At 44.7% G+C, this 21,248-nt stretch overlaps 2 protein-coding genes and 1 long non-coding RNA gene across 8 annotated transcripts in view; 1 reads left to right on the top strand and 2 right to left on the bottom strand.

The window, feature by feature from the left end:
* slc2a4rg (SLC2A4 regulator) overlaps window positions 1-18,176 on the bottom strand; it is a 40,384-nt gene extending 22,208 nt beyond the window's left edge. For 2 of the 4 annotated variants that reach the window (XM_035522632.2, XM_035522633.2), the window contains exons 1-2: window positions 17,698-18,175; window positions 16,125-16,363 (exon numbers count right to left, since the gene is read on the bottom strand). In XM_035522632.2, the coding sequence (XP_035378525.1) occupies window positions 16,125-16,363; window positions 17,698-17,985 (527 nt within the window). In that variant the 5' untranslated portion in view covers window positions 17,986-18,175. Of the gene's footprint in view, window positions 1-16,124; window positions 16,364-17,697 lie in introns of all 4 variants that reach the window. The other 2 variants (XM_035522631.2, XM_081706674.1) reach the window with 2 other exon arrangements.
* LOC145653587 (uncharacterized) lies at window positions 36-10,281 on the top strand. The gene is made up of 3 exons (XR_014119806.1): window positions 36-1,500; window positions 3,167-7,835; window positions 7,937-10,281. It is a non-coding gene; the product is annotated as an uncharacterized LOC145653587 (long non-coding RNA).
* A 683-nt stretch (window positions 18,177-18,859) lies between the features above and the next one.
* LOC113583110 (uncharacterized) overlaps window positions 18,860-21,248 on the bottom strand; it is a 31,177-nt gene continuing 28,788 nt past the window's right edge. For all 3 annotated transcript variants that reach the window (XM_081707059.1, XM_081707061.1, XM_035522659.2), the window contains one exon: window positions 18,860-21,248. This exon is cut by the window's right edge and continues 896 nt beyond it. The gene's annotated coding sequence lies outside the window, so the exon portion shown is untranslated.

The raw sequence follows: 21,248 nt of genomic DNA, 5'->3' as shown, positions 1-21,248 counted from the left end.
CCCCACCCCAGCAAGCCCATGTTTTCACCGTTATAGAAGCAACGGCAAATCAAACGTGATCTTGCGCCGACATGCGTCTCCGTCAGCCCGAGGTGGACGGAAAAGGCGCGGGAGGTTATTTTCTGCGAGCTGAAATGGATCCCTGATGCCAATGCTTTGTTACTGTCCAGTAGAGAAGCTCTGGCAGGGTGGACCATCAAGGGCTGATCTGGGAACAGGGCTCAGACGCACACATCTCTTTTTCATGGCTGTTGCGTGCGCGTCTGCTCTGCTGTGCTCTTTTTTGTCTCCTCCTGTCCTTCACTCTACCTTTCAGTTCTCCACCAAAGCCTCCTCAGCCCCACCAATCTCTCTCTTCTTAAGCATTCCCTCCTTCTCTCCCTCCCTCTGCCTCCCTGCCTCCAACCCTCCCGCTCCGGTGTGCACGTAGAGTTGGTGCTGACTCAACACACAGACTCATCTCCAGGCTTAGAGGCTTCAGACCTGCCTGAGAGACACAGCACACGGCTAGTGCTCCACACGCACGTCTCACTCTCTCCGTCTACCACTCCGCACGTCTCACTCTCTCCGTCTACCACTCCGCACGTCTCACTCTCTCTGTCTTCCACGCCTCCCTGTTTCTCACCAGATCTTTCTTGCGCTTGTTTGTCAGCCATCGTAACGCCCCAATGCAACTGTTCATTCTTCTAGCTGGATTTTCATCTCTCTCTCTCGCTCTCTCAGCTGCTGGCTTTTCTTCCAATAATAGCAGCCCCTTCCCCCACTGCCTATTGCCACCATGTTATGTAATCCCATTCCGCAGTCCGCACACGCACACGCTTACGTACACACGTACGCACGCGCACACACACGCTGGAGTGGGCTGGATTGCCACTATGTTTACAAGAGAGTATCAGTCTCTAGTGTGCAACATTAAGAATGCTGAATCGCCTTATGTAAGTCACTCAGGCTGTAAACATCACGCTGGCCTTAAAGCAGAACAAAGCCCTGCTCCTCCAGGACGGCATACACTTTCTCTCAGAGATCTTTCTTGTCACATAACAGAATTTGTGGCTTCTAATATTGAACACTCTGACACAGTCGTTGGGAAGGAGGGTTTAAAAGAGGCCTTAAAAATCTCAAATGGGGAGAAAATGGCTAAACCGACAGAATTTCATCCAAGCTGCATTCCTCGTAAATTCTGGGAAAGGGTTGACACTCAGCCGTTCTGCATTCTGGCCACCAGTCGCTGCGCACGAGCGTCTGGACCTCCCACCAATACTGCCCCGCCCAGCCGGCCCGCGACCTGTGAACCCCATAAAAGCCAGACGTCAAGCAGGAAAAGCGGAGGGCGCAGAAAAGAGCGAGTCTGCTTCCAGCCGTGAGTTTCCCGCTTTGCCCCACCCGACCCCTCCGTCACCTACGGCCAGAGAACGACCGGTCACGAAGACGGCAAGAAAACGGAAGGCTTGCACTGGCGGAGGAGTTCTGGGTCGTATACGATCGCATACGAGATTGAAGGTACGCACGCACCCAGGAGCACACGTGCTCTAGTGCTTGTGTATGCACACACACACACACCCACCCACACACCCACACACACACCCATACCCACACACACACACACACACACTCAAACTCAAACCCAGAAACATGCAGCCACAAACACACCACTTCCTCAATGCGTCCAAATTTAGTGGCAGAGCTAAGACAAAGAAAGGAGAAAGTTTCCAAGCGTGGTAACAATGAACACGCACCGGAGGTAAATGCCACCATTATTCGATGTCGGGCTATCAGAACGTTCTAAAATATGTTAACCTGAATCAGCCGTTTCAGGTAGCCACAGAAAAAACACCCTACCTAGCAAACAAAACAGCACCACCACCACAAGCCTTACAGGTGGAGGATAACATGCAGACCCCCACCTCGGTGCCCTGCCCTAGCGCTCCATCCTCAAGGTCTCCCCTTCCCCGGTGGTTGACGTTTTGGTGTTCGGCACGGCACATTTTGAGGGAGCGATCCATGGCTCGGGTCTCGTGGCTGGCGCTACCTGGGTGGCATTGGAGTTCACAGCGCTCTGAAGAGTCGCACAACACACGTAATAGTTCCCTTGGGTGCAAGACTAAAGCCCGTGTGTCAGTTAGAACGTTCAGGCTTACATAACGTCGTGTCAGGCTGCAACTGCGCACTGCTGAACTTCTATGAACAGCTGTACTGCGGTACGTGTTGTAACAGCGTATAGAAAATCCATGCTGTTGTACAGCTTAATTTGGCCTGAGGTAAAAGTCTGAGGGAACAGGAGACACTGAGAGGAGTTTTGCGTTTGCGGGGGTGGGGTGGAGGCCTACACAGCTCTTCCCAGATGTAATCAAATTCTATATGCATGTGGTGCTGAGATTTGATCCAGAGTTTGAGGCACTCCATCAAATTGAAACAGATTCTGCTTTCTCTCTTCTTTTATGTACTCTCTCAGGTTTTGCCTTTGTTTACTGGATCACATTTGGAATTTAAATGTTGTAAAGCCATGAACAACATGATGGAGGTGTTTGAACTGGAATGGTGTAATGGAGTCCTGATCTTATCCAGGATCCTTTTTTAAAGGAGATGCTCTTTAACCCTTTTCCAACCACCTGCTGGCATCTGTGGGATTTAATAAAAGCGAAATATGTACAAGGCAGAAGGACTTACAATACTGATCAGACAGACAGACAGACAGACAGACAGATAGACTATAAAGCAGTAATCATATTTGTGGTGTCAGTTGATGGCTAATCCGGAGTGACTTTTATTTGGTAATAATTAGACAGGAAGACATCACTTTCTCTCTGCCTGCCTCTCTGACTACAAAAGTGGGTCACTGCATATCACATGTCTATGCATCGAGCACCGAGAGACAAAATGTGCGAATGACGTGAACACTCTGAGAGTGCTGCTGGCTCTTCCATGCGGCTTTTGAGAGCCTGAGTGCGTAAACATGGTGGCCAGACAAAAAAAAAAGAAAAAAAAGTATAAAACATGCGAGACAAAACAGCTGAACTGAACACAAATGGTACTGTTGTCAAACCACAGAATCTACAGAAAGGGAAAGAGAGAGAGGACTGAAAAGAGAGTGAAAGGAGGAGTAGGACTAAAAAATTTAAAAATCAAACACCACACAACCACACAGTGTCTTTTGTGCAATTTCTAGATTCAGCACAGACGTTCCTTCATGCTGGACGCTGAGACACAGTGCTCCGTGAGGAATGGTGACCTGTTGACCTTCAGGACAACACGGCCAAGAGGACCTCAGCGTTGCACTTGGGCGCTCTTCGCCCTGAACTCGCCGTACTTGAAAAACACCCCAGTGAAGTGCACGTGCACGCCAGCCCGTTTTAAACGGGGAGGGTCCACCGGGAAAAGCTGCTGTTGGAATCATGGCGAGCGCTGCTTTTGCTACGAAAGGAGCAAATCGCGACACGGCAAAAAAAGATTTGTGGAAATTACCACACCAAAGGCGTAGGCACGACAAAACACAAACAAAAACAAACACAAAAACACATGCCCTCGAAACACTGCAGGCAGACATTGGTCACTTTCAATTCGACAGCAACGATATTCAGCAGTGAAATGCCCGAAACACAACAGTGGGAAGATAAGAATGGCCTGAGTCAGTGAGTGGTGCTCATTCAGAGCCGGCGGTGACGGGACGCCTCACCAACCGACGGGGCTGCTGGCTTGAAGAGTCGCTCCTCTCAACAGAACTTAGTTTTGGCCCAAAAACTCAGCAGAGTGAGGCTTTCCCTTCGCCTTACGCAAAAAAAAAAAAAAAAAAAAAAAAAAGAGTCGTCGTTGTTTTTTTTAAAAATCAGGGCGTGAAGAGATTTCATTTAAGAGGGAAGTGCTCGACGGTTGCTCGCGCGTGATCATCACTCGGAACCAAAATGGCCCGGACGCCAGAAAAGAAACCGCAACTAAATGTTTTTCTGGGACCGGTTGTTATGTGAAGTGCTAATGCCTGCTATAATGACCCGTGCGGTGTAGTGTTACACGTATACGATAAAGCCAGTGCGTTGATACAAATGGCGTGAGATCCTAGTGCTCAACAACGTTCGTCAGCGGACCGATAATGTGTGGTCAGCTTTGGTGTTAAAAAAGGCGTTAATCCAGAGGAATGGCCCAGTAAAAACTGGGCTTCGCTTCAAAGTTGCGGCCTGGTAGCCTCCCGACCGTGTGGCCTTCGCTTCCCAACTGCCCACCTCCAAGTGACCAGCACTGGGAGGGCTAGATACTGGCTTGAAATGCTGACAGGACTTTTCCCACACCTCTCCCATGTTTGTTATCCGCTAGAACCTCTCTACTCACCCAGCAGCGAGCTCAAAGCCCCTTCTGCATAGGCTGAGGAGACCAGAGAGAGGTCTCCAGAGTCCGAAAAGACAAACTGAAACTAGAATAGCTGCAGCTGGAAAGCGTGACCAAAACATAGGAAAATGCAAAAACACGCCGCATCGAAGTGCATGCCGTATTTGTGGCCGTGTCTGGGCGCTCGCGGTATGGTGCGGGAACATCTCGGAACCGGCGCTCCGGTTCCCAGAACCGTTTCAGCGGGATTTTTATTTCCAGCTAAATGTGGTCGACCTTTCCCCCCCCTCCTCCTCATGCCTCCATTTCTCTCTCCCCTTGGGTCATGCAATTATCCCGTGCAGTGCACACTAACAATTGGCCTACGTTATTTATGGGAGCCGATCTGTGCCGGCCTAAACCGGCGTGAAACCCTAAAAACCTCGGGAACAGAGACCTCCTATCCCACCGAGCGACAAGCAGGGCGGAACATCTGAACACAAACACGGGCCCATTCAGAATTTGATATTTTTTGCACACAAAAAAAGAGAACTGTCTGGAACTGCGATGGCGCAACATCGCTGGCCAATTCGCCCTCAACTTCAAAGCAACATAACTGTGACTCATTTTTGAAACTGGAAACCGGTTGATGTTTTAACCAAATTTAAGCGTGTCTGATGAAGTTCAGGTTAACGTGCACACCGAGGTCAAACTGCATGCTCAGAAGGTCTCGTGTCTGCAGAAGTTAGTATTAGAAAGAAAGTCAGGTCGGTCGGATGTACGTTGGCATTGATCAGAGGGCACGGTGGGCCCAAACTCTGGGCATCTTCTCCACTTATAGTGTGAAACCCATCCCAGCGCCGGCACCAGTGACATCCGGTCATGATAAGGACAGCGAAGCATTGTAAAGAGCGCGATGGATAACGCAAAGACTTCAGAGCCAAGGCAGCGTGGGAAGGAAGGAGGTAGTGATAGCTGGCCAGATAACACCCCTGTACCAGGCTACATCTGTCTAAATCTACATGGAAGGAAAGCAAAATTCACACATTACCGAAGGGGGACGGGGTTCGAAAAGGAACATTTTGATATTTTTTTCGATTTCCATTTTTCAGTTTGAGTTATCAGAAAAATCTCCCAGGGAATATGTAATAACATATCATATAGACACATCATGAAGGGAAGAAGTTGCCCGTTTCATAGGAAGGAAGTGCTAGAGATTAGAGAAGTGTGGATCATTGCTTCAGAAAACAGACCTTTCCCTTTTAAGCAGAATTTGATCCCAGTCAGGGGATTTTCATCAAGGATGTTTTGCTAAATAGTACCAGTCATATCATTTCTGCCACAATCCTTCTAGTGATTTCCATACAAAAAAGCCCCGATATTTCGAAGACAGGGTTTATATGATTAAAAATCATATCATACAAAACCTGTTCCTATAAGAGAAAAAAAAAAAATTGTGTGGTTACAATATAAATTCATACATAATACGTTATGATTTGATATAATGCGCCTGCTCTGTGTGCTGTTTATATAACACCACAGTGGCTCACTGACATATTTCTGTAATTTGACTGCTCCAGTACTAGTGGTGCCCTGTCCATGTACAAACCCAGAAGCATGTGTCAGTGTCGGAGTGCTGAGTCTCACACGCCGGTGGCGTGTCGACTGTGTTTGTGCTGGGGCAGCCGGAGTGTGCGTCTCCAGGGAACCTGTTGAAGTGGGTGGTTCCCTCGCAGGTATGTGTAGTCCCATTGTTGCAATGACCGTTAACCGTCTTTAAAAATTAAAGTGACAAGTTTTGATAAGCGTATAAAATGGCTCAAGGCAGAGAAAACGCATGATACAAAGAAAGTGGAAAAGACTTACTGGGCAGGGTACTCCAGGGGTAGTGTGGAGTGTAAATTTAATGAAAGCTGTAACTTAGCTTTGATTCATCATTTTATTATGTGTATATTTTATTTTAGTAAGTTTTAAATGTAGGTATTTTAATAATTTTATCCTTCTATCATGGCTATTCTTCACACCACTACATAATCACAAGTGCATAAGGCTACATTCATTTCTATGTATACACATGTACAGACACGCTGGCTTCTTTCTCAGGCAAGCTGTGAAGTTTTCATTATTTGGTAGCAGAGCTTCAAGCTCACGGCATCAAAAACACCGTCTGTGATGTTCGAACCCTGTCGTGTGCCAGTCCGTGCGGGCGGATGTACGGGTGGATGTATGGCGCAGCACGCTACAGGCATGAGACCTGGCCAAACGTTGGAGGCTAAAGTGCAACGTTAGCAAATCTGACGGAAGGCAAATGTAGGAAAAACCACCCTAACCCGTTCACGAGAGAGAGCAGATCAGCCCAACGTCTTCAAACCAGCTTGTGCCATTACCATACAGCTAGAAGGGCAAAAAAGTGAAAGATTAAAAAAAAAGCTCATACCACATTGTGCAAATATTAGTTAGATAAACTTTAGATAGATAATTAGAGATGGAGAACTTTCCTGATCCCAGAGGGAAACTGTTTGGAGAAAAAGACTGTTGCCCTTTGAAAGCCATGCCTCAGTTCAGTCTTCTGCCAGCTATGCAGAATGACTTCTCTAGAGGGATTGCTTAAGAAGCCAGAGAATATGAAAATTGATTTCACTGGGATTTCACAGTTTATAGCTCCGTGTGTTCACGCGTATGTATGCATGTCTCCACGAGGGCTGAGAATAAGTAGAAGGAGGGTCTTGATTCTTCGCAAGGGCTCTCATATTGTTGGGATTGGAGTTGAATCTGGTGCCATGACCCAGAGCAGGGACGCACTGGGCACTGGATCATGCACGGAGATGAGGAAAGGATGAGAAAGGCACTGAGAATACAGAATTCCAAACGCATTAAAGACTAGAGAGGCGAGCTAGCCAGCGACCGCTTTACAATATTGCTCTTGGGAGCTTTTGCACGCCTCCTTTCAGCTGGAAAGGGAGAATTTAAAAAGAAAAAAAAGTTGGGAGGAATATAGGGATGAGAAAGAGGAGAGGCACATCAAGGGAGAAACTGCAGCTGTTGCTTCTTCCACAAAGGCAGTTGATACTGCCACTTATTTCAGCGAGAAACGGATAAGGTTCTTCCAGCTGACGTGTGCCTCCCGCTTCCTCACCGTTCTTAAAAACAGCCCGTGGGAGAACTGTAAACGTGAGGTTAATGGATCACAGCTTGAACAGGACTTGGGTTCCAAAAATTGGCCGGTTTCAAATGAAATTATTGGTTTCTAAAGAAACAGGAGAGACCGCAGTTTCTGTGTGGGGATATTAGAATTTCCATGTAATTAGATGAAATGCTTTCAATCAAACCTTCAGACAGTAGTGAGTGGCTGAGTGCGGCATGCTCCGCCCTCCATTGTCTCACCACTGCTCACTCGCAGCACAAGCAGTATGGTCCAAAACCTGCTGGGGAAGAATCCCTTTATTGTGCAGCCTGCTATGATTCCATAGTTGGCTCAGCGGTGTTGCTGCAGGTCATGGATCTACTGCAAGGTGATGCAACATCTGCTTAGTTCTGAGGTATTTGGCTGGATTATGTCACGAATACTGATAATCTGCTTTCTATATAAATATCAGCATATCATTTTACCTCATATCCTCCGTTTCTGTATTCCTCACAGCTGTATTTATCCCGGCGGATGTTTTATACAAAGGCATATGAACAAGTGCCAGTTGTATGAGTAAACACCGCAGCTCCAGAAAAACATCAACACAAAAAGATATGCGGTGCAGCCTGTAAGTAATTGGACAGAAGTCTGTTTTTGTTGTTTTGGCTCCATACTGTACTGCACTTTTCCAACTAAAGTGGCGAGCATGACTAAGCTTCAGACTATTGGCTTTGAAGAACTGCGCATCTATTATGAATGATCCGTGCATGGCTACCAGTGGTACTGGCTCATTTTTCCTTAAGGAGGACGGGGACTGCCGATGGCGTCCCTGGATCACACGCCCCTGCACAGCAGGGTAATGGCACCAGTCGTGGCTCCAAAGTGACTTTGCAGATTTTGGCGGCCAAGAAATGGAAAGTGAGTCACTGGGTCTGAAGCCTACTGAGCATGCTCAGCGTCTAACTGAGGACCGAACAGGCAAAAAAAGCCCCCCAGAACAAGCAGGATAGGAAAGAGAGTCCAAAGGCAGTTTATGAGAGCACTGACATGGCAGATTATCCAGTGTCTGCTGATGGCGATGGGTAAGAGACTTCAGGCGGTCATTACATGGAAAGTATTCACCACCTATTAAAAGTGAAAACAAATGAATGTACAATTTTATTCAATTATTCAATCGTTGATTTGTCCAGTTACCTTTGGTCCCCTTAAATGGAGGTGTTATGTATTTAAAAAAAAAAGGGTGTTAATTCCACTGTGGCTTTCCTAATATGGGAATACCCTCAAATTAAATCTGTGACGGTATTAAAGTGGTCGTTGTTTCCAAACCGTGTTAAAAATGTGTTATTATCTAGGGGCTTCAAGATGAAGACAAAAAGGCTTGCTGCCAGCGTTACCTCAGCGCACAAAGCACACGATGTACAGGACTGCACACTGACACCTAGGTGGTAGAAGCTCCCAAAGGCATGTGGCACAGCTAACTGCCTTGGGACCGGTGCCAACAAGGCCATCGGGTTGCTAGTCTAGGCCTGCAACATACACACTCCATGAAGATTACATAAAGTGATGTGCTTGGGGAGAGCAACTTTTAAGTCTCATACTTAACAGAAATAAAGGCATTCTAGATCTCCTGGGGTTTTTCTGCTTATTCATTGTGGAGTAGATTGGCACGGCCAATATTTATGCAGGATTTAATGTTCTATCTTAAAAAAAACCCCAACAAAATCACCCAAGATTTCAGAATTTATCAAACAGGAGACAGAGATTACTAGAATGTTGGGATTTTGAATATCTGTTATTAAGATGTTAAAAGGCGTTATTTGACTTTCTAGGGCAGTGCATCTCCAACTATTGGTTGAGACCCAAGTCATGAACATACTGTAACTGGCCATCACGTAATTGGAAAAATGGAGCGTCGGAGTGCAAAAATAAAAAACAAAAAAAACCTGGATGTTTCAGCTGCCTGGATAGGTATTAATATCATTAATATCATATTAGGTCATAGGGCCCTGGTGAACTTTAGCCTGTCCACAATTGATAAACTCCTCGCTGCTAATCTGGGCATCAACTGTGCTGTTCAGATAGGGTTGGGTGGTGCTCTCCACGTCCTCTCGGCTGTGCGGTTGGGCGGTGCTCTCCATGTGAGCCGCACGCGTTTTGTCCAGCGGAATCAAGTAAAAGCCCTCATGCTCATTCGCTTATCAGTCATGGTTGTGGTCACCAATCACACTTCAGTTATTCTTTGCAGTTTTGTATAAAAGCATGCATGCTATCACTGATATATTAATCAGTATTTGTTCTACTGAATGATAATAATCGATTAAGAAGCATTTAATATATTCACTCTCTCATATTAGTAATGTGTGGGGAAAAGCCTGATGACCAACATGGACAATTGTGGCCGTTACTGCTTGTGTGCCAGTATGGAGCTCATTTTTGCAGGCGGGTCCTTGCTATAAGGAATGCAAGGATCATATTTTTAATAAAAATGGATGAACCGTGAGCAGGGCAGGAAAAGGAGTCTAGTACGGTGTTGTGCACGGTTTACCCAACACCCCACGCTTCACAGAGTCTCTGCCAAATCAGGTCGGATTGCGCTGGCTGGTCAAAAAAAACAAAAAAGAAGCAGAACAATAAGTGGAGTCTCATAATCAAGAAGGTAAGAACGCAGTTTCCAACAGCCAAAGAAAACTCCTGGACCACCACCACCATGCAGGCCAGCACACCCTTGCAGGATCCTGCATCCCATACACAGAACTCACTGGTTTCGAAGCACACGCTCAAGGTGATGTCGGAGGAGATGTTGGTTACCAACATCCCACCCTGTAGACTTTTAAGGGATTCGTTTCTGATATATGGGAGTCTAGTAAGAACTGTGAACTGCAATGAGCCACCTAAGGTTACACTCTAGTGGATTCTTGTACAGTCTTAAAAATGACAGCACAGCACAACAGCCGTGTTCCCATTCTGGTGGTTGCACGTTCCTGTCCAACACCGTCCCCACCACATATTTTACAAACACTTTTAAACACCAAAATCTCAAAATAGCCTATTAGTAAAAAATGTATTGGTGTACGTGAGGCAAGCAGGAGAAGTAGATATAATTTTATAATATCTTATAATAAGATTTACTGATCATCGTCTTTACTACTTACTTATCTCATTATTGCCCTTATATTATTTACACCGAATGCGTGGTAATGTTAACTGGGGCTTTTTTAAAGAAACTCTTGGTCAGTAACGAAAAGCTCTCTGCACACCTGAGTGCTACATGAGCTTCTGTCTGCCTCCACAGACACCGTGCAGCTGGCCAACTCATACACGTCACGTATATTAACCCTGAAGACACTCAATATATCTAACATTCTTCAATATGAAGCTATAATGAAACCATCACATTATAATTATAGAATTATTCAACATGTCCCTAGATATTCTTACATATTTTAAGTCCGTTGCCAAGTGAAATTGCCCCGCTGAATTGGCAGATCATTTTACTTCCTTCAAGCATTTTTGTCAGAAGCTAAATTATATGACAGCGCATTAACATAATTTCAAATTAACATAATTTCATAATTATTTCAAATTAGTAAAATAGTCTACAAATAGGGTTTAATAAAAAAAAAAAACTGACTGAGGGCTTAAAAAAATTATATATATGGCCTGATGTTTTCACTTGCTGATTCTTTGATGTCATACATTTTACACCAGTTGCTTGCGGTCAATTTATTTGTATTTATCTGTTAATGTGTGTGTGGTGGGGAGTGCATCCTCCAACTTCACACAGTGAGAGGAAAACTATAAAAGTCTACCACATGAGGAAAAATATTCTTTATGCTGAATGCAGCCATGTCTTGAATAAATAAAACACCCGAAACCTCGGTTACTGTGGTTGAGGTAAGGGTGAGGATTTGATGCAAGTATAGCTACAGTAATTCATAGGTCAGTGGAACCAACACACTAACCCCCACCCCCAACCCCCAATAAATTGTTTTTACAGGAGCATGAATTTACAGAGACAGTGTCTCTTAAAATGGCAAACCGCCAGTCAAAGATATCATTTTCGAAAAGTGCTGTATCAGCAGAGATGGATCTCCAGAGCTGATAGGCTGCATGGCCCAGAGGGAGGGGTTACACATTTCATTAGTTGTCTGGTTCATTGTTTGGGTTATGGACTTTCTTGGTACAAGGTATTAAAAACAGCCACTAAACCATAAACATAAAAAAGGTGTTGCCTAAAATACAGGCTATGAAACTTTCAGTTTCGTTCAGGAAAGAGTCATGCTAAGCTATGCCTGAGTCGTGAAAATTGCTTGCTTTGATTCTTCATGGTCAAATCAACAAAATGAGATATAATCAAAAGTTAATGACTTCCATGATTGGATCAGAATCTGGTCTTTTTTCACCGGTCTATAACTTCCTGTCTGTAGCACTCATTGACTACTAACAGGGATAGCAGGGACAGGTGAACGATTCACTGACAGGTGAAGAATTTCCGTACGCTGGCTGCCAGGGTAACAGGAGTGACGCCTTGCGTCTTCCTCCGTGTGGGAGGCCGCTCAACCCTCTAGCGCTCTGAGTGACGAGGCGTTTGCCCACTGTACACTTAACGGTCTTAATTCGTAACCTTGAATTTCACACGGACAAATTTGTGGATACACTCTCCGACCATAAATAGATCCGTGTTGTGGGTGGGCCACCGAACCGATGCATATTTTACGCAGGCATTTGCATGGACAAATGGATGAGATGAGACGGCTGCTGCCGTTGGTGATGTCGAGCAAGGTGCACAGAAACAGTAAACAAAACGGGGCCTGATGCAGCGCACTGGAGGTGGAGGGCTTTTAGAGGTTGTGTTCTGCCCGTTGGGCTGGGGGGGGAGGGGGGAGGTTAGCTGGGCCAACAGAATGAGTTCCAGATTGAGAGACAGGCACTGGGGGAAGGGTTCGTGGACCCCAACCATCTCTGAATGCACTCCTTTGCAGAATGAGCCATGTTTCTCCTGGAAGAGACGCGCTGCTGGTTCAAGACTCCATGTCAGAGAAGTCTGGACCGATATCTCCAAGAACACAGGTTCCTTACCTTTTATGTGATATAAATACCTTTTATGTGATATTATGGGTCACTGTCAGGGAAAGCCACAGCTATAACGCCGTCACCTTATGGCTGCAGTTAAGAGGTACGGCAAACAGTGGAGATTTCAAGTGCGATCCTACTTGTGCCATGGTACCTTTGCCATGGCTGCTTTGCTAGAATCAATGCCAACTTTTCTCTGGATGGCTGTGTGTAAAGGCCGAGTTCTTAACGTCGGGAACAGTGTTGATAGTTGGACGTGGCCGGTGGTATCAAAACACGATCTGAAGATGAGTGTGTTGGCCGTTTGTTTTCCTAGAATGGAAGTGACGTCAAACAAAAGGAGACCTACTCGTACACTGGGAAACCATTACCAACACATAATTTTACTTCCCCTTCATTTTCTGATAGATATTTATATATAGAAAAAATGTACACAACGTATTTAAATAACATTTATTTTAAAGTGTTTCAGTATATCATATAATAAGTCTGACAACGAAAAGGGAAACTTGCCTGCACATTCAATCAATCTTTTCTGTCTCCGTTTATTGTAGATCAGACAGAGGACAATATATTCAAGCCTGGGCTTGCTGCAGGCATGTCTGGACTTGCCTGGTGGACCAATCAAAAGCCCTTATCAGGGGCCAATCACCAGCGCTTATTTCTTGACCGCACATACGTAGCACCGAAATCTATGGATGTGAGCGATAATCCCAGGAGACACTGACATACCTTATGGTCCCAGAAGATGCAATTGATCCGGTTACAGACTCTGAAAGTGTTTTTTGGTCTAGATCCAGAACAAATTCCGTCATGCATGTCGCTCTGACAGCCAGATCCGAAATTACCTTCTACCGTGGCAGCTCAAAAGAGATACCCACTTCCACCTGAATAACTGGTTAAAAATTGTGACAATCAAACTATCAGATGCACACAGTCCACTTGTAGAACTCAGGCTGTGTTCAGGTACTATGGTATGTTATCTGTACTGTATAAAGGTAGAGCTCTGTGCAAAGAGAACGTGCTTGACAGAAACGGAAACACGGCGGTCCATCAGAAATAAAACGTGCCATGTGCGTAGCGGATGGAGGAGTGGGCAGGGGACACCGCAACGGTCATAAAAGACAGGTGGAGTGTGGCTGCCATTTTATTTTGGCTAATTTTGGCCTGTTTGTCTGTGACAATGTCAGTACAGGCCAGCAAATTTGTTTATCTTTCTAGGTGATTTGCATGAATTTATAAACTCTTCTGAGCCATCAAGCTAAGTTTCAAGGTTTCAGGATAAACATTTACATTTCTGCAACGTGCATTAGTACTCTGTGGTGCACAACATTTGCAATAACATCATAACTGATCCATACGTACACATAGCAGCCCTTAGTGATCTCTCAAATTAAAAATGAAATAAGCATATTAAGAAAATGGAGGCATGAGCAAGCCGTGTCTCGACATTTCTCAGGCAAAGGACGTTTTAGCTGACGCAAGATGATAAATGCGATCAATTGACTTAGTTCATTGTCAAAACCCACTTCAAAATGGTCCTTTCAGTTGTCATGTGTCTGAACTTGCTCCTTCAGTAGATGTGGTTAATAAGTAACCGGTCCTCCAATTCACAATTTCAACACCCACACACCCACACACCCACACACCCACACACACACACACACACACACACACACACACACACACACACACAAGATGTCCCGGCAGTGAATGAGCAGACTTTCATGCTTATTGCTGCCTGCTACCTGAACTGTGATCTCATTAATGCTCATCAAAACTGACGACCGTGGAAAAAAAAAAAAAAAGCCATGACATTTTAAATGCTGGCCAGAGAGATTTTATTTCAGTGCCACTATGTCTTCTGAAGTAGCCACATCTTCTGCAGCATCCCCCGGAGTGCCCCTGACCCAGGTCGGCAATAAAGACCGCCGCGGGGAGGTGGCGGCCTCGCCTCAGGTTATCACTTAGATTACATACGGAATGGGAGGAGAACAGGAAAACGGGAGAGAAAAAAGTGACATCTTTGTGGGATTAAAGAACGCAGCGGGGCGGAGGAGGTGCCGGAGGGGCTATTGCTAGGCTGTCTCCTTCCTCCCACACAGAGTTAAAGACAGAAAACTGGCCCACACAAACACACCAGTGTTACAGACACAGCAGGTTACACCAGATTACACATTTACTAGGCCCGGTAATCGCAGATATCACACAAAATTACAAGTATGAATATAAAGGGGCTGTGACAGACTACAATAAGTAAATGATGATGGATGTGATTTTATTTCCATCCAAAAGCTGTGTTTCTGATTATAGGAGCCGTATGACTATATGACTAAGTGTTTGAGCAATTAAAGGTCATAATGCCAGTTAAATTAACTGAACAGGAAAAAAACCCCCCAAAAAACCCCACTGAGTTTCTTTTTCCATATAAATACATATTTACTGATGGCATGACAGACATCCCTGCATTCATTTAACGACGAGAACATGGCAGCAGCAGAGTGTGAACTCAGACTTTTCTGCGCTCCTCAAACTCAGTTCATACCTGCACCATGACAGTGTTAGCTACATTGAGGAGGAATGTATAACAGGTATTGTCAGGGTTTGTGGAGACTAGATCTCAATCTGGCCAGGCCTCTTTCTAATAGCAAATTATGTGACCAAGACTTTTTCATGGACTTGTTCTGACTGAAGAATTTGTTCAGAATCTATACAAGAGGAATCAAATTATAAAAAGCCAAATGCATCTTCAATGGGAAGAAAGCAGTGCAGGTAGCACAAGACAACACTAAGTAACACAGGACAACACTAGGCAACACAGGGTACCACACTGCTGATACAAGTTTGTCTGTTAAAAATCATTTATAAAGGTATTTTTTTGTAATAAAAGGAGCATAGTGTCCTTGGTATAAAACCAAACCAGTGCCTGACTGGACAGAACAAGCCCATTCCAAATTTAACAGCATATCACCAGTCAAACAGCATCTCATCCTACCAGGCATTGAGAATAAACTTAGCAAAAGCATCAATGAATATGGTAAAGCCAAAGAAAATGACACATGAGAGATTTCCTTCTTCTCCTTGAAGATCAACCAATTACAGTACAAAGATAATTACACCCTGAAACCAACAAGATGCTACTCTGTAGTGTGAGTCATACTAAATAATAGTTTCCCTTCTAAATGACTCAATCTATACCACGCTCTAAATTCTATTAATTTCACACACTCACATCACAAACAATTCATACTGCACCATATGATTACATAACACAAAAGTTCATACTACAAGGAGAAAATAACCAGTGTTTAGTTGCTGATGCTAATTTACTGTGTGGAAGCAAATGTAACTTTATAGGACACATTCAACACCATGGGACATTTACAATTTTGCACTGTGCCTTATATTACACCACACATGTTCACGATACCCATTCTGTTTTAGCTCATACTGTACAATACACAGTATGTAAGACTACACCACACTACACCATGTAAATGCATACCGTGCAGCTACTGCTGTACCATTACCCTTCAAACTTTATATTCCATATCCCATGATGCAAAGCAACTGGCTAAATGACACCGCTGTATCGCCTGGGAACAGCCAGCTATTCATCACAGCTTACCTGTTGCGAGGAACGGGGATGTGGGAGGATGCATGGAGCTCGTCGGGGGAGGGGTCTGCAACGCGTGACGGTGGTCGGCACCTCGGCTCCTGGCTCCTCCGCAATAACGCCACGCACTCCAAGTGCACATGGTTCTCTTGCCTCTGCCCGTTCAGGGTCTGGCGGTGTGTGGGACTGCCTCTCTTCAGGACCACAGCAGGGGGCACTTCTCTCTCGTCCTCCTCACCGGCACAGCCCATCTGAGGTCAATCGATCAATCAATCAACAAATAAACATATAGCAAAGCATCGATCGAATACTTTACCAGTGCCATATATCTGAGCCACAACTGCAATTTCAAAACCAATCAGTCCTCAAACGTTAAAATTGCAGGATCAGAAATGACTGCTGGTTGAGAAATAACAGTATTTGCAGTGGCTGTGCTGCAAATAGGAGGAGGAAACGAGTCACACAGTGGCCCATTTGAGGCTTGCTCACCAACCTTTTGACAACGAGGCTTGGACAAACGCCTCCCCAAGTTCAGGCCCTCGGTCAGTTCTATTACAAACCCTTAATATTTGTTGATGTATTTAAGGCACGAGCTGTTATTGCAAAAACAGGACTTTCAGTTCAGGGCATGTGGCTGTTTCAACTACCGGCTTCAAGATGGAACCGAAAAGCCTGCTGACACACCCCGATGGAGACATGAGTGCACCCACCCCAAAATAAACACAACATCCCATCTGTCAAGCCTAAACATTCATTCTGTTCTCATTTCTGCGAATTCTCTCACAGTGACAATTGTGATAACCTTTTAACAAATAGTTCTTTTAAAATCCAAATCTTTCAAATAAAACCAGGAGAAACAAAACTCTTATGGCAGCATTTGGGTGACATGTGGGCGACTCTGGTTTATCAGCTAATGAAATCAACACACTCTTCCATGAGATTGTTGGAGGGGGCGTGACGCCTCCAGCAGGCCACCATAACCCCCTTCGCGCACATTACGAAACAGCACTTTTTTTTTTTTTTGCAAACTTGCAGCAGCACGCATAGTTCTTTTAGGCTTTAAATGCCTTTAAAAAAAAAACACACACACACACACACACACTGTCTGCCACTTTGTTGCAGCATATTTTGTTTAGCTGGAGACTAAATTCTCTCCGCTCTTCCTGTGCAGCCGCAGCCAACGCGCCCCGGCCGGCACTGAGCTCGCGCTGAGCTCGCGCTAGAGGGGAGGGAGCGAGCCTGGGCTTGAGCGCGAGACGGTCCGGCCCTCTTCTCTCGCTCTTCAAACTTTCAAGCATGCATAAGTCGCCATCTTAAAATAAACGCATAACAGTTGCAACTTTCCCATATTGTCGCCGAAGAAAAACTGTAAACGTTTTACCCTTGATAGTAAAAAAATAATAATAACGTTTTACTTTTCCTGCATTTCCTGAGTGCAACACGCAGTTTAGAGAAAAACGCCAAACGCACTCGAGATCAACCTACTGCACACCACACCGATACGGGCCTAAAATGTTTCAGCCGGCTGAAAAGAAAACGTCTAAAACACAGCCATGCCGGTATCTCTTTACTCAGCACTACTTACCTTCTTCTTATTGTGGTGCTTCTCTCTTCCAGAGGCGAAGTGATTTCCGCCGAGAGGATTTGCTTTGCCAGGATCTTGCAGAGAGCCCTTGTCCAGCATTTTCGTGTCGAACCCATCTACCGTCATGGGTCCTTTCCTTCTCGCCGACGTTATTCCGCAGTCCATGGCCGTGACACCGCCGCCGTATCTGATGCAGTGCCCTGTAAGCGCGACGTTACCGGCTTGAACTGCGGCGCTACTGACTCTCACACCGCCTGCAGACTCGTCGAGGAGGCGCTTGGAAGTCATTTGTTTTTCAAGCAGAACTAAAGAAAGAATGCAAAGGTTTCTCGATCAACTTTATAAAAGGTCCCGGGGGAGGCAAGATGCATTTAACGCGATTGTCCTGATCACAAATTCCCTGCTGCTGCAACGACCCCCGTAAATTGCAGCGCCTCGCTCCAACGCCCCGAGAGCAGCCGGTGGGGGAAGAAACGATTGTTTTGCTTTTCTCTCTCCCCCACGAACCGATGCCACGCCCACTCCCCCTGCGCCGCTTAGCCTTGCCCCGCCTCCCATTGATTCCCATTGGCCCTTCGACGAAGGTAAACATTCTATTTTGGCACGCGGCCACCGAAAGTCGGCGGCCGATTGGATGGTTCGGAGAACGTCAGGCCAGTTTTTGTCGACTGGCGGGAGGTGTGTCTGCACGACTTTGCCGGCCGGTACGAGCGAAAAAGGAAAAACAGGCGGACACGTTCACACTTCGCGCACGCCGTTAAAACGGCTCTTAAAGCGTCGTTTCGTTAGCCTGTTTGTAACGTCAAACGCGTCGCCACAGATCAGCAGGTCTTTCCCGTTTACGTCTAAAGACGCTTTAGGATTCAGCCGTGCGCTCCCACGAAGTAATGTATCATGGCGATCTATTTACCACTGCGACCATTTTATCACCTGCTGTAGTAATAACGTGTTTCCATTTATTTAGCTATAAGCAGGGTGGATTTATATTAAATGAAAGTTGTAAACAATAAAAAAGGTCTGGATATTGGGTCCATGTATCAGGTAATCTGAACTATGTCTACATACCATGCGTTTGTAAACTTGGTATACATTGTACATGCTAAAAGTTTCAAAATGTAAATACAAAAAGTAATACTTTGTAAATTGCATAATTAGGAACACATTTTGTTTTAAGGGGCAACTTTATTACAAAAGTAAAAATTCAACCATTTTAATAATTTTTTGATAAAAAAAAAAACATTACAGTCTGACTCACAGAATTATGTTACTACGTTAATTTTTAACACACCAAACATTGTTACATTTGGATGGACAAAACCTACACCGAATTACAGTAAGTTTAGCCTAGACAAATGCATGGGCAGAATAATTCACAAAAAGTGTATCACTTACACATAATTAAAAGTTACAGCAACAATATACACAAACGAACAAAAAATAAATAAATCTTTTTTTTTTCCCATATAACATTAATACTATAGCTATTGTTCTTCCTGTACCAGTCATGTATATGCGTGCAGTATTGTTTCCATGTGTGACTGTGCCCCATTGTATTAATCCATAAGTGAGTACTGCAAAGCATCACCATAAGTCCCTTTGTGTGGCCCAGTGGAAGTTTTAGTTTGCATCACCGACTCCACTGACTCTTCCCCCTTATCATTCCTTATGATGCAAAAATTGAGTGATGAGTTCAAATGCCCAATTCATATTTAATTCATATTCTTGAGTATACAAACCACTCAAAAAAAAAAGAAAAAAAAAGAGAGACAGAAAACATCGTGCAGGTTTGTACAAATCTCGCCCTAGTAGAGTTTATTCTGACCTTTTAATCAGAATTTAAATGTAGCGCAAGTATCCTTGCACCCCAGCCCCACCTCCTGTGACCGGAGTTTTTTTTTGTTTGTTTTTTTTTTACTTCAAAAGGCCTGATGCATTCCCCATCGCAAAGTGAGCCCTGTGCTTTACCAGCTTCAGTGGGAGGGACCCAAGAAGAGCCAACGCTAAAGGGAGCATATTTCCTCCCTCAATTTGGCAACCTCTGAGTCTCATGGACACCGATTGATAAAGGTGTGAAGTGTTTGGCCACACTGCTTTACCATGAGTCCTGGTGATCTCTTTTGGGTAACCCATGAGACAACCCTGCCATCCAAATCTGTTTATGGTGCTAAACAATTACGAATATTCCTAATAAAAATAAATAACAATTAAGAATTATTCTAATTAAGAATAATTCTTATTTTAATTAGGTAGAAATACCAAGCAGGGCAGGAATGCACTATAATTTTTTCTAAGATGCATGCATATGCAAGCAAGGAAAATGTACCAACTGTCTAGAGAACACTGCAACATATGCTTTGCAGTGAGGATAGCATTCTTTACAACAAAGTTACACATGGAAAAAAATCAACGATACAACTTTTATTTTTAAGAAAATAGAGTGCAATAAAAATCTTTAATCTTCATGTACAGTACATGTGGCATAACACATTTTTTTGACACAACCCAACATTTTTAAACTCCCTAGTTTGGAGAAGAAATTGACATTTTCCATAGAATCCTTCCATTTATCCCTGAGCTATGATTATGGTCTTTTCCTTCACTCAAACCCTAGCCTTCCCCGCTGTACTGCAGAGGTAGAGACTCGCAGAACCCACACAGGCTCAAACAAACCCAACCTTGAGGCTGCTTGGATGGTGAAGGAACTATGGGGAAGTGGTGCTTTCAAGTAGATCGGGTGTGTCGATCTTGGCTTTTTACACTCAGGAGTGCCAAAACCTTCAGAAATCCTAAAACCCATCTCCCATGGGCCATGTGGGAAAAGCCATTGTTTATAGTAGAGACGCAGACAGACTAAAACAGGAGGCTTGCTTCCAAAGACGCTCGCTAGCGACTTCAAGCCTCTGGCTTTGTTTTCTTTACCCTGTGCCTCGTTAAACACCACTGATAGGCTGGCCAGGCAAAGGCCCAGTGTGCTGGGGATACTCGTACAGATCTAGGACCTGTGGATAGAGCGTGGACATTGCCAGACTTATTGTCTTCACTGGCCTTAGCACTGTGTAAACCATTCAGACCACAGTGGTCCTGTGACCCTAGTACAGCAGGACTCATTAAGCCAAGATGCTAAGAAACGACGCAGTAACTGCCCACACCGATGTTTCCCTTGTTAATGGAGTGTTCCTTTTTTTCACTCTTTCTCTCTTCAATTTTCTCTTTTATTGGAAAGTCAGAGTTCAGGCTGGTCATCCAGACTGGGACATAAAAAGCAGTCCGTCTCTTTCTCTGTGGGAAAGAGCATGCCATGTCTTCAAGCCTGATGCTCAAGCCACTGTGCTTGCCAAAGAATGCAGGGATGATGCATGCCATCTTGTTAAAAAAAAAAAGTCAATTAAAAAAAGGAAAAATGAAAAACTGTCGCAAGTGCTTTGAGAGTTGTGTCCTTTTAGGGGTTTTAAGACTGCCCAGAGTAATGGAAACACCGAGAGAAACATACATACCTATCTACAGTATCTAACAAGCACACATCATACTCAGTAACCTTCGGCATGGGTTCA

Source organism: Electrophorus electricus, chromosome 24 (genome assembly GCF_041902795.1).
Source record: "Electrophorus electricus isolate QZ-2024a chromosome 24, ASM4190279v1, whole genome shotgun sequence".
NCBI lineage: Eukaryota > Metazoa > Chordata > Actinopteri > Gymnotiformes > Gymnotidae > Electrophorus > Electrophorus electricus.
The sequence above is the reverse complement of the archived record's forward strand: the minus strand, read 5'-3'. Positions and strand labels throughout refer to the sequence as shown.